Here is a 14,156-nt window from a genome sequence, read left to right as displayed (position 1 = left end):
GAGTGTGTCGACGGCGCCGGACCCTTGCACGGATTCGTTACATACGTTGATTCCCGATTTTGTTATAAAAGGATGTGGTTTCGCTGTGTCATGTACAAGCTCTCCACGCTTCCATAGTGATCCATACAACACTGACGACCGTGCCTACACACGGCGAATTAACCGTACATTTTTACGGCGAAAAACCGTGTGTGTACAAGAGGCCTTACAGTATGATATAACATTATTTAGTACCTACATTTTCCTGGAGTCCTTCCACTAGTTTAGTTTAGAGTTTAGTTTTATTAGCGGGGTCGAGTTTAGCTCGTAATTAGACATTTGTCATGAATCCAAGATTTCGTGTTATTACTGAGTCATTTTTACGAAGACTAAAAAACTCATTTGGAAAATGAACATCAGACCCCTTGTTTGGCAGTTTCTTGTATAAATTGGGAAAAATATTTCTTATTCATTCATTGACAAAGATTTTCTTTGTAAACACTAGATTATTCTTATTCGATTGTTTGCAAATTGACAGTCTTTAGTCATATTCATTAAGCATCCTTGATTTAAAAAACATTCCTGCTTGACTTATTTCAATAAAAAAACTGAATAAATCTGGAAAACTGAGAAACGTTTATTGGTAATAATTTATTAAATTAAAGTAGGTGGGTATCCTTAACATAAACATGATTATGCGTATTTAGGAGCCAGTTTCTCAGCCATCTCGATGTACTGTTTCTTAGCATCATCTTGGGAGATTCCCTTGCGGCTGGTCCATGCCTTGAACTTGGCGTTCTCTACCATGCCGCTGGGCTCAGCTGGAATAAATAAATAGGTATTGTGTTAAACAGGGAGTGCCAAGTATAATTTTCAGCTTCCAAGACGCCTGTCTATCTTTTCCCGATTTCATAAGAACCTGGATAGTACCAAGGTGTTTTAAAATGAAAAGTCAGGCACACCCCTATGACATGGGATTTATACATAACAAAAACGGTTTTAAATTGAATAGAAATGTATTTTCTGTTTTCTCCTTAGGGAATCAATAGGCGTGACATTACGTGAATTACAATTATTATATTACTCGATCACTATAATACAGATCGGCATTCATTGTCGATTGCGTGTTCCGATAATTTAGTGTAGGTAATTTATCAATCGTTTCAGATAACAATTTTAATTTTCCAAGAAATAAGGAGTTACTCATTACATAATTTTTTGTTAAAATTATTATAAAAACCGGTCAACCTCGATGGTCAAGAGGTTGCAAGGGCATTTGCCGTCTCGAGTTCAATCCTCAATTTGGGCAAAACAGATACTGGATTTTTTTCAGTTTTTGAAATTTTACGTAGTAGCTTCGTAGGCGACTGAATTTAAGTCTAGTTACCATGTAATTGTGAGCCACATTGCATAACTGGTAAAAAGTGCGTGTTTCACGTAATATCTGTATTACGTGAAACGCGTCTGTTTATAGACGAAAAAAAAATAGTAAAAAAACATTTGTTAATTACCGATGTTGACGTCTCCGATGGTGGCCTGCTTGTACAGGGAGTACAGGGCAAGGTTCTCATCATTGCTGGGGGTGGTCTTCCAGTTCCTGACGGAGGTGGCGACTTTGGTGAATTGCTGGAAATGGAAAAATTATACAATAAGTCTGATGAACTTTGACAATATTTGCTTTAGCCAACTAGTTTGGGAAAAACTGCAAAAAGTATTTTGTATGAATCTTGTTTAAGCATATAATTATATATGTATTTCTAAATCGTCGTGTCTTCTAATGTACGCAATTTGTTTTCTACGTGCCAAAATGTCGTTAGGTATGTCTCTTGAGGTTTTAATCTCCAATTTACCGTAACTTTGTATGAACAAAACTCGCAATGTTAAAAAAATCTGAAAAGCTACCTACATTTCTGTAGAGTATTGTCACAGCAAAATCTTATTTTATTTTGAATCGCCTAACGGCCTTAAATTATAACCAATCTCTATGCAAAATCTCTAGATGGATCTAAGTGTAAAAAACACCTCATACGACTAGGTAAATAAAAAATTTCATCTAATTTAAAAACCTAATTTTAGTTTTATTTCTATTATTAGCTAAAATATATTATGTATATTAGACATTGAATGATTCAGTCTTGAAAGCAGATTAAATAGTTAAACCTGACAAATTATAATGATCACTTGATAATATTTAGGTAATTAACATGTTAAAAAAACTGATTTTGTGATAATTACGCACGAGTATGTCCTGGGTCCATAGTACGTAGGTCGCACGTGTTCTCTCTTACAAATTATACCTAAAATACCTAGATATGAGCTGTAACCTTAGTATGAGTTTGCTTTACGTCGAACGAAAACGAAACGAGATCGCGTTTGGCGCTCTAATTGGTTGGTTTATTCGATCCGGCCAATCAAAGCACCGAACGCGCTCTTGTTTAGATGACTTTTAATTACGTTAAAGTAAACTCGTACTAAGGATACTGGTCTATGGACACGCAACTTGATAATGTATCCCTATCTAAGATTAATTAAAAACAATATCAAGATTGTTTATTTGTAATTACTAATTAGAAGCTAATTGTTTACGAAACTCGATGTAAGTAAAACACTTGATTTATAAATATTTTTTGTCATTTATGTAAAAAAGAAAGTGCACTCACCTCGTTGAGAGACATGATTTTGATTAGTTGAGATCTGTAACAAATAAAAATATTAAATGCATGCACCACTTTATATACCTACTTGCACAATCTACGAGATTAATTCTAAAGTCCTAAAGATAAATAGATATACGATACAGGACTAAGTACCTACACTTTGTGGGCCCGGCCGTAATACCTTAATTGCTCAGCTTAGGATTAAAAATATTGTTGCTATAGTAGTAACTTTTCTATCTAATCTACTTAAAAAAACCCACTAGCTACAAGGGGTATTATTCCATTTAAGCATTAAAGAAATCATTTTCAGGACAAAAAATGGTCTAAAACCGACAAAGGTCCAATTTGCGGTCTGCAGACATTGAACGTGTGGCGTGCGCACGCGCATTCCTTGGGTTCATCGACCGGTATCAGCGGAACTAGAGCTGTTAGTGCACTTTCCAGCGTTCATTGACAGTGGAATCGCGATGTGGCGGAAATCCGTATAGATTTACACTGGGCCCACTGGGGGAATGTTGGGAATGAAATGGAGAGCATTTGGTCATCTTTTTACAGGAATGTTATACAGGGTAAATGATTGGCTTTACGTGTCTTACGAATTGTGTAGACTACACACAATTTCGCAAATGTACCAAATTCTACATTAACTATCTAACGTAAGAATTACATTTTTGTCATAGGTAATATCGAAATATGTCAAAATACAAATAAAAAAAAAACTTTAAAAAGAGCGTAGTGGTATAATGTGTTGTGGGGTACTTACCACAAGGTAGAGAAGCTAGGTCGAGATCGCAAAGGATACTGAACAATTTTGTGTGAGACCCTTTAGTTAAATTTCGTCAAATATATGGCAGATCGCGCCAGGGTTGTCACATTTACGATAGTCATAATAGATAAAATTATAAATGATTAGCTATAGAGAAATCTATTGATATTATCAGATCAGGGCCAATTGTTTGGTCGTTGTGTTATTGATTTGTCTAATTAATTATTAATTAGGTAGCTGTGATTCACTAGTTATTTGTGATGACACATATAATTATTCAACGTGCCTAGATTAGGATGTACCTACGTGATAAATAGGATTACATTTTTAACTCCAAAGCCACTTACTATATTTTAGGGAACAGAGAGTAAAGTTCCCTAAGAAAAGGAGGATCCTCCGACCAGGCGAGGTGATCAGCCTGGCGGGCTTTCTGCCCAACTGTTGTTCGTTGGGATTTTCTATCCGTGTTAATTTGCATGTAAACTTCGTATGTGCGATGCAGAATATTTATGACGTCATCCATTGATTTGCTCGTCGATAGTCTATGTGTGACGTGTCGCCACAATATCATCAGTCATCACCTATGTCATTTATTACGTTCGACATCTGGACTTGCAGATAATGATCTCTTTAATCCATTAAAGATCAAACTGATGTAAGCCACAAATTACACATGGGCAAAATTGATAATAGACTGTTTTTTTTTTATTTTCACTGCCCTAGACTGTGATTATTTTTGAAAAAAAAAAGAAATATCTATTGAATTTAAAAAGGTGGGAGTTACAACAATATTTTAACTTTATTATTTCTATAAATTAATGAAAAAGTATGTTGGTACATCATATTTTATTAAAGGTACGTAAGTACTTAATTAATTTGCGAAATATGTTCTTGTGTTTAGAAAACTGTGAACCCTAGCTAGGTGCAATATAAATAAGCGCTATCATGCAATAAAATTTGGAATCTTTATCGTGTGGACGTAATCCACATAAGATTAGGTGATGTTATGGTCCAAATAAAACTCTTGGTGGGATATAAAATGTTATGATAAGGTGTAAATCCGTTTCGTCGTTATTCGCAACTAATATTGGCTAACTAACGGTTGAAATTAATAACCGATCTTGATCCAAAATTTCCAAATCGACTTAGGCTTTTGACAGAAATGTAATAAAAATAACGTCAAAAATTGATTTCAATCCAAAATCTTGGTTATTGACAGGTACCTAAATCGTGTATTCGGTGTAGTCACGGCTGAGTAAACCGTGTGTGGTAAGTACAGAGATGAATAGATTTGTCACCAACCTTGCTGCTCCCATAAGTGTCGTACAAACCGACTAAGGAAGTGTTCCTTTGACAGACACCAGGCAACAGCATTCTCTTCTAAATATGAAACTTCCAAATTGTGGTCATCAACTTCGCCACAAAGCGAGGAGACTGTGGCAAACGCTCTTATGTAGAGGAGGCTCATACTCTACTTCAACAATGAACTATTGATGATTGTCTTTTTTTAAGGGGGGAAATGATCCACTGGCTTCCCCGCCTTGGGCGAGGCGAGAATGAGTGTCAGACTCTTACCGACTAAAAACCACCCCGTTGTTGTGTTGTTACTCCTGGTTTTCGAGCCGGAGCCCCGGTAAACCCGCTAGGTGGTCCGCAGCTCCGGATTAGCACAGCCCTATTGGACCCCATCTGTGGTGGTCTGATGGCTATTTGAGGCGCGTGCAGAAATACGCAGAATACTGTACAGCTGGTACTTATTCTATAGGAATGTCTTTACAATAACATAAATGGGTTACTCTGTTGTTACTTTGTAATGATTAGTAGGTAAGTACTTAGTACGTATATTAGTATCTTCATTGCTGCACTAATAAATTCATTGCAAGGGTTTCGCAGTAGTGGCTGCAGGTGATTGGATGTAATGAAAATGTTCGTGTATAATGTCAACTGAATAATTTAATATTAAACTTAGGTAATAAATATTCTGCATTAAAATAATGAACAATTTTATCTAGACCCAAATCAAATTATTTATTCGTTGAATTACCTATACTACTACTACTGCATCTTTTATTGAAGTCACTCCAGACAGTTGCGTCTGTTCAGCAAACTTAAAGAAACCGAAGAATATAAGAACCTAATTCGTTTTTCTAACAGGTATCTACAAATTTTTTGTCTTCATTTTTTTTCTTAGTCATCTAGATTGGCCTTGATAGCAACTACGCGGGAGATTTTTAGATCTATTTTTAATATTCAGATGTGATCATTTCTTACTTGGGTATTATTTTTTGAACATCGCATCCTATTTACTTTGATGGCAAAAGGCACGTCGCGTCGTCACTGCTAGTCAGAATTTAAGAAAATCTGACTACTGATGGACGACATTGTAGTGAGCTAATTGGCAAGAGTATAGAGTAAAAGTTGAATCTCCTATTATTCATTTCGTCCTCCCCACGCGAAGGGGCTTCATGAAAATTTTCCGCCTTGGGGTCAAAAAGGCTTGGCGTTGACCCCCATCTAGCCGACATAAGATCAAGACAGAATACATTGTAATTTAATAGGCATTATTTCGACATTTTAACTACATACTTATTATTACATATTAACATGGGGAGATTTTCTATTATTTGGAAAGTATAATTACTTTTTTAGAGTTTCACTTACTAAACTCAAAAAAAAAAAAATAAACGCTTAGAATAATATAGTCGGCAAAATCATTGACCAAAATTTTAATGATAGGTAGGTAGGTAATTATTGATAGGAAACTCATTTACTTCGCGGAACGTTCGAATTTTCAGGGAAAATTAGTTGATAGCTATTAGATAATGATATAATAATGTTGATAAAACGGTGTTGATAATAAGTATTTTATATTATGTTTTAATCATAAAATAATACGTTGTGCTAAAGAACCGAATTAATGTTATAATACCAGCTTTGGTCCTTTTGACCCCAAATAGAACTGGCGGGAAAAGCTTCCCTATCTAGGTAGAAACCACCAAAAAGTTGTTGAATAAAAATAGGTAATTTAAAAAACTAAAAAACCCGACTGCGTTTCTTTATAATATAAAAATGAAAAAACCCTAAAACAAGAATACAAGAAAAATTTAAGCAGTCGGGACCCATTCTAGAAAGCCATAATTCATAATATTTAGAATGGGTCCCGACTGCTTAAATTTTTCTTGTATTCTTGTTTTAGGGTTTTTTCATTTTTATATTATAAAGAAACGCAGTCGGGTTTTTTAGTTTTTTAAATTACCTATTTTTATTTTCTTTTTTTTTAGTTTTATTATATTTTGATATATCTAGTGTCACTCTCACAGTAAATACGAATCAAACGACCCCTATCAAGCTGAAATCCATCGAGTCGTTCAGGCTAGAGAGTGGACAATATTCGAATTTGGCGCCAAAAATCCGCCATTTTGATTTTTTTATTATCTTTATATATCCAGTCTCACTCTCACAGTAAATACGAATCAAACGACACCTCTCAAGTCAAAATCCATCGAGTCGTTCAGGCTAGAGAGTAAGCAATATTCGAATTTGGCGCCAAAAATCCGCCATTTTGTTTTTTTAAACATTTTGATATATCCAGTGTCACTCTCACAGTAAATACGAATCTAACGACACCTCTCAAGTCAAAATCCATCAAGCCGTTTAGGCTGCAGAGCGTGCCAAACAATTATACATACATACATACATACCTACATACATACATACATACATACTCTCGAAAAACATAACCCTCCTTCTGGCGCAGTCGGGTAACTAAGCCTCGTGATGTGACAGGACATAGCTAGGTAGGCACTAGTGATGTAAATGATGTCATATTTTCCTACCTAACTATGCCTACCTACCTACTTTATCCCGTGATCACAGTTTCTGGTTGTCTAAGCGTTGTTTCCCAAAAAGGAGGGCCTGTATGATTTTTTTTTCTTTGTACCTATGTACACCGATTACGTCGAGGTTTATGGATCGATTTGTGTGATTCTTCGCCCATAACCAAAATAACTTACCCATACTTACTTAATATAACTTTGTTTAGAACTTGGGGCATCGACTTCTAAGCTAGCAGTGGGTAGGCACAGGTGGTACAGTGAATAATGGTATTTTTTTTAATGGAACTCGGGTTTTAAATTGGTAGGTACTCAATTCTGTCTGCTCCTCCGGGGAATTACAAGAGTGTATGTTGTTCAGCTACTTATTACTTACGTACACACCCATGAGATTTAGGCGTTACAACTTGACAAATGTCGGTAGGTAGATGTTTTTCCAAATGTTATCAGATCAGATTTGGAAATGGGTCGCGATTACAAGTGTTTGCAAATAGCATAGCTTGTTAGTTAGCGCAGTGTCAACACGAAGGGATAGCTTATCTGTTTGCAATCGGAATTTTCCTGGGACACACCTACGGCACCTACCATCGATTCGTGCCAATAACTTGTTAAACAATTTTTGGTTAATCTGATTGGCGGTTATCAATAAGTAGGTAGGTAACTCAAATTTTTGATGTTATTAGAATCAGACAATTTACAAAATGTTTAAACTATTTGGATAGGTTGCTAGGCGTTGTACTGTATACCTCCTTAAGGATGTGCCGTAACAGGTGTTGCGCCATGCACTCCAAAGCAGGTCTAGTTAGAGGACTCAGTGCCTCTTTATAGATGCTGAGAGTGGCCACCAGGGTGGTTTAAGTGAGGTAAAAAACCCATAATCCTTAGTCATTCTCCCCAAAATGCTACGCGCCTTTTGAAGGTTTCCCTAGGTTCCTAGCATTTAATAACTATGCCTGGTTTACACGCGGGTAGAATAAACGGCATGGTACCAGGGTTATCGGACAATCGCAAGGGTTACCGGTGCTCCGGTTCGAGACACGAGTTGTAACGAGCTACGTTTTAATCAGTAAAAGTTCTAACACTCCCTCTTGCCTCAACCAGGACGGGAGGCGTCATTAGGATGGTTTCCCATCTCAAAAAAGCAACAAACATTTTCGTCTCTAAAAATATGCCCAAAAATAAGCGTTTCTTAGCTGATATACCTACAGATTAGAAAGTAACTATCGTCGTGCGGTAACTATCGACTGTCGATGTGCCAGACCTTCAATAGTTTGTACAGTTACGTTAAACTATTGACATAATAATCTTATAGTCCATTGAAATGTTACAATTTGAGGGCCGAATTATGCATTTTTTAGAGGACGCAATTTTATTTTTTGATCATGTAGGGGGGTCAATAGAAGCTTAACTTGAAGTTTGTGGGGTCGCCACCCTTGTCCCTCGGCCGCCATCTTGGAAAAAGGGATGGAATCACTTTTTTTGCTATATCTCGGAAACTATGCATCGTAATAAAAATTTTAAAATCATAATTTGTAGAAAATTATTTTGCCTACAAATATGTTTAATAACTTTTTGCCCTAAATTAACAATTAAAGAAGTTATAAGTAAAAAAGTGAAATTTTGGTAATAAAATTTTCTTTTTGCTCTATAACTTTTTTTACATTTTATAAATAAATGGCTTCAGACCAATCTTGTAGAATATTTTTCGAGAAAAATTTTTCCCTACAACTGTTTTCAATTTCATTCATTAGAAACTCAGTTACAGCGCTCAAGTTAACCGGGTTCGTCAAATTAGTCCAGTCAAATAAGCTTAAATTAGGTAAGAATCTCGGAATGCGAAATGACCAGCTGTAATTTTGTACATACTTGTATATTGACCCCCTAAACCTTGTCTCAAAACCATGGTATATATGGTAGGGTGTAAGCAACTCTTAAAATTCAGGGTCAAAGGTCCCAAAAATCGTTCTTTTGCGGTTTTTTGGAAATAACTCATTTCCGTGCGTTCTCCGCCCTCTAACTCGACAACGGTTCACCATGTAAAAAAAAAATTAGACAAAGGTTGTAGAGAATTTTGTATTATACAATATTGATAATGAATACAAATACCAAAAACCCATAGGAAATGAGATATTTCCAAAAAACCGCAAAAGAACGATTTTTGGGACCTTTGACCCTACGTTGCTTACACCCTACCATATATACCATGGTTTTGAGACAAGTTTTAGGGTGTCAATATACAAGTATTTACAAAATTACAGCTGGTCATCTCGCATTCCGAGATTCTTACCTAATTTAAGCTTATTTGACTGGACTAATTTGACGAACCCGGTTAACTTCGGAGCGCTGTAACTGAGTTTTCTAATGAATGAAATTGAAAACAGTTGTAGGGAAAAATTTTTCTCGAAAAATATTCTACAAGATTGGTCTGAAGCCATTTATTTATAAAATGTAAAAAAAACCTTTTATTACCAAAATTTCACTTTTTTACTTATAACTTCTTTAATTGTTAATTTAGGGCAAAAAGTTATTAAACATATTTGTAGGCAAAATAATTTTCTACAAATTATGATTTTAAAATTTTTATTACGATGCATAGTTTCCGAGATATAGCAAAAAAAGTGTTTCCATCCCTTTTTCCAAGATGGCGGCCGAGGGACAAGGGTGGCGACCCCACAAACTTCAAGTTAAGCTTCTATTGACCCCCCTACATGATCAAAAAATAAAATTGCGTCCTCTAAAAAATGTATAGCTCATGTAACATTTCAATGGACTATTACAAGTACTGGCGTTCAAAGAGAGCCGTAATGTACTAAAGAAATTAACATACATATTCTACATAGCTAACATTCTTACACTGAGGTTAGCGATAGTATCAGGTCAATTGAAGCTTGGAGCTACTGCTTGCGGTAAATATGTAATATCATCTTTATTAGTAAAGAAAACATAAACAACTCGTTAAATTATTTTCTTACTTTATTTTTATTTATTTAACACTTTTTGTACAAATAACTTACAATAGTGGACTTAATGCCAAATGTATTCTACCAGTCAAACTCAGGGCGAGGCAGAGAAGTGTTACAGTAGGTAAAGTAATAAAAGAGTTTCAAAAACTTCAATAATAAACGTAGAATCAAAATGATTTTAAGAGTGACAAAGAAAATTGCTGTAGCATTTTAACCAAGTTTTAATGAGGACAAGAATAGCATTGGTGACACTGGTACACTGGTGTAGATTTTTTGTCCTTTCTCTAATTGATTCCATTAAGTTATGGCTATCATTAATACCAACCTCGATTGCATTTTCTAACAGCTTGCTGCATCATTATTCTTTTGCAATAGAAATTAGACTGGCTGGAGGCAAATTAGCTGTTCATTATAGTGCACTTAGTATGGTCTGGTTGTTCTTTAATTATTTGCTATGACTTCACCATACAAACAAATCTTTACGCATTTGATGAAATTAACAAACATGAAATTAAAATCTATGATACATAGGGATCTATTGACCTAAATAATCCTTGATTTGATACAGACGTCGGATTAGAGTCATACCTTAACCTGAGAAGGCTGAAGGAGACTGACAGTTTCCATATTTCTCAGTTCCTAGGAACCTAATAGTTTATTACATAAGCTAATTGCTGTAGGCAAAACAGGACACATAAAGCCCAATTTAAGCCAATAATAATTAGCTATATTTGTAATCCTTTAAGTAAAACGTGTAATCAGCCGGCCGGCGTCGCCGACTTATCGATCAACGCACGTAGTATCACTTATCATCGATCGTAGTTATTTCTGACTTAATCGATAAATTACAAGTCGGAGCTCCGATTATCTTCAAGTTGAAGCTCCGATTACGTGTTAAAACCAGTGATAACGATGCTCCGGCTCCATAAAATAAGGTCGCCAAATTTTTAGTCCGGTTAAGCAAACACATTAGGTTTTTTTAGAAACACTGCAAAAAGTGGATGATATGATAAACATCTATTATTATCAACTGAATTCTCTAGAATAGTTTATTTAACAATAGTTTTTGAGTCGTGATATATGGCTCATGAGCCATATACCTAAGTAGATATTTACACCATGTTGCCATCCATGGGGCATTAGTAAAAGAAGGAAAACTAAACATACAAATAGCTACAAAACATTCCTAAGTCATATTCTTCCATAACTTACCTGAATATTTCTAAAATCATTGCATGCGATGAGTTATTTTGAACGTGTAGTAAGAAAACAGGTTTTTAGTTTTTACAACCGAAGTCTAATGCCTGAACCGGTTATGATTCACGTCAATTCTCTCGGTTATCTAATAAATTACCCACATTTTTCTCTTGAATTCATACTCGTACAAGTATTGAAGTGTTAACCACAGGATACCCACTACTATGCAGGTAAAATCTGGGTATCTTCAAAGCCCGAGTGAAGAGGTTGCTTATAGACAGGCATGCTCCATCGTAGGCCGCATAATCGCACTCAGGAAATTACGTTTATTACATTCTATGTTGCTCGTATTCTTACCATAGGCGGTTTTAGTTTCGGGAAGGGTTCAAGAAAGTCGACCAATGAAATGTGTGACAAAAAATAAAACCGGCCAAGTGCGAGTCGGACTCGCCCATGAAGGGTTCCGTAGCAGCAAGTAGATGACATAATAAAAAAGTTATAAAATAACTTGGTTTTACATAGTGTTTGTATGAACGACAAAGTTATATTTGCGGTTTTTGAAAATGTTTTATTTCTTAAAAACTAATAATGATATCTGGTTCAAACCAATTTTCGTTGTTAGTTTCTATTGAAATCTACAGCATATATTTTTTTTAGTTTTCTCACTCTCTTATTTTAAAAGTTAGAGGGGGGGGGGGACACTCATTTTTCCACTTTGGAAGCGTCTAACTTTCAAACGGTTGATTTTGACGAAAAATGGTTTTAGAAACCTTAATGCCTTTTTTAAAGACCTATCCATAGACACCCATCACGGATACGTTAGCTGAAAAAAAAATTTTTTTAATCAGTTCCATGTATGGAGTGCCTCCCTTAAATTTTTCAATTTATTAATTTTTATTCAAAATTTGAATAGCGGTTACCGAAATACATCAACCTACAAAGTTTCAACTATGTAAGCCCAACAGTTTCGGAAATAAATGGCTGTGACATACGGACGGACAGACAGACAGACAGACAGACATGACGAATCTATAAGGGTTCCGTTTTTTGCCATTTGGCTACGGCACCCTAAAAACTAAAAAAAAACCTTCGTGCATAACAAAAATGAAACAATTTATGTTAACGCTCTGTGATGATGTCTAGGTACGCATATTTCGAGAGGGGGGGGGGTGGTTGAACCTTACGATTACAAATCACTTATTAATAAATCTGAAATCTGTTTTATATAAATGAGCACCTAGTCGTTTACGTGATACCTAGTCGGTGACTGCTGGAATTAGGGATTGATCACCAGTTCTGAATCACGCCTCAAATCTGATCTGACTAGAAATGAATAGGTAATGAAAGACAATTTAATGTACCTAATATGGTAGTTCTAAAATAAGACACTATGGTCAACAATCCCATCTGCACTTTATAAGATTAAGGTGCAATTGCAGGATGACTTCATAATTAGGTAAGGATAAATTGTTATAATTCGATTTGCTAATAATATTTTTAAGAACCCTTATCATATCCGATTAGGTACTTAGTTACAGCTTTATCTTTTTCGATGCATTACAGCTAATATTATTACCTATACCTAAGGATACACGTCATCATTTATTGCAATAGGCAGGTGAGTAAGTTGCCTAGTGAGACAGCTCAGAGCATAATAGCTCAGAATCTAATAATATGGTGACATACAGATACCTTATTTGAAGATGGGGGAAACCTTCAAAAGGCGTCTTTGGGGATAAAAACTAGGGGGTGTGGACTAAAATCATCCTCAACACCTGTACGGAACACCGAGTCCTCTTTAGTAGACCTGCTCCGGAGCCCCTACGGCCTCACAGAAAACCGACGTGAAATAAAGCTCAAGTTTCGCCTTGTGATTGAGGTTATCAGCGAGGCCTAATAAACCACCACAGCGTACTGTAGATCCTGGTTTACCCAAGTTGCAGCAGTTTTGGTAGGAATAGGAAGCGGAGTTTTTTAAGGGAGAAACATCAAATCAACCAATCACTCCTCGCGTGTTGGGTGAGACAGTGAGGCAAGAGAGTGTTAGGCCTCTTGTAAACACACGGTTTTCTGCCCTAAAAATCTACGGTTAATTCTCCGTGTGGAGGCACGTCATCAGTGTTGGAAGCGTGTAAACGTGGACAAGCGCACACGGCAGCGGCGCCGTGCCGTGGCGCAGCCGTCCAAGAGGCCTTAGACTCTTACTGACTAAAAACCACCTCGTTCCTACTCCTGCTCCGAGCAGTCAAGTCTATTAGAGTAAAATTGCTAATAGCTTTAGTAAATGCAGTTGTACCTACGTTTACGTCAGTATTTAAGTTTTTGTGCACTTAATGATACCCTGACCACTGCGCAGTTGTCTAATCCAAATGCGATTGGATGTCATAATCGACATCAGGTTGAAGATTGTGTGCAAGGGAGATATTGAAACAGTTAATACCCAGGCATACATAATACATTGTAGGTAGGTAGGTACTGTATATATATATTATAGTACATAGATAAGACAGTTTTAGTCGGCTCTTTATCGAGCATTTTCAGTTCCTGGCTTTAGATACGAGCCTGATTATGCATAACTGATGATGTCCTTGTCCGTTGGGAAGGTCATACTTATACCAACTTCCCTTTTTGTTTAGTGGGGATAATCATCTAATGACTTCTCTCGCCTTGGGTGAGGCAAGAGGGAGTGTCAGACTCTTACTGACTAAAAACCAACCTTTTCCCACTTCTGCTTTTCGAGTCGGAACCTCGGTAAGCCCGC

General features: G+C 36.2%; 1 protein-coding gene across 1 annotated transcript; it reads right to left on the bottom strand.

Annotated features, from left to right (window-relative positions):
* Positions 1-592: 592 nt before the first annotated feature.
* Positions 593-3,534, bottom strand: LOC118267206 (acyl-CoA-binding protein). Its single transcript, XM_035581049.2, has 4 exons — positions 3,400-3,534; positions 2,640-2,673; positions 1,491-1,605; positions 593-800 (listed from the first exon to the last, which is right to left on the bottom strand). The coding sequence occupies exons 2-4, from the start codon at positions 2,652-2,654 to the stop codon at positions 673-675; spliced, it is 258 nt and encodes an 85-aa protein (XP_035436942.2). The 5' UTR covers positions 2,655-2,673; positions 3,400-3,534; the 3' UTR covers positions 593-672.
* Between the last annotated feature and the right edge of the window lie 10,622 nt (positions 3,535-14,156).

The sequence above is a fragment of the Spodoptera frugiperda genome, chromosome 23, assembly GCF_023101765.2.
Source record: "Spodoptera frugiperda isolate SF20-4 chromosome 23, AGI-APGP_CSIRO_Sfru_2.0, whole genome shotgun sequence".
Lineage (NCBI taxonomy): Eukaryota > Metazoa > Arthropoda > Insecta > Lepidoptera > Noctuidae > Spodoptera > Spodoptera frugiperda.
Note: the sequence above shows the minus strand (reverse complement) of the source record. Positions and strands in the feature narration are given on the sequence as shown.

What these genes read in the sequence shown, in the direction of transcription:
- LOC118267206 (XM_035581049.2), bottom strand. An exon ending in CATCGGAGACGTCAACATCG is followed by an intron (nt 801 to 1,490) that starts GTAATTAACAAA and finishes TATTTATTCCAG; the next exon opens with CTGAGCCCAGCGGCATGGTA.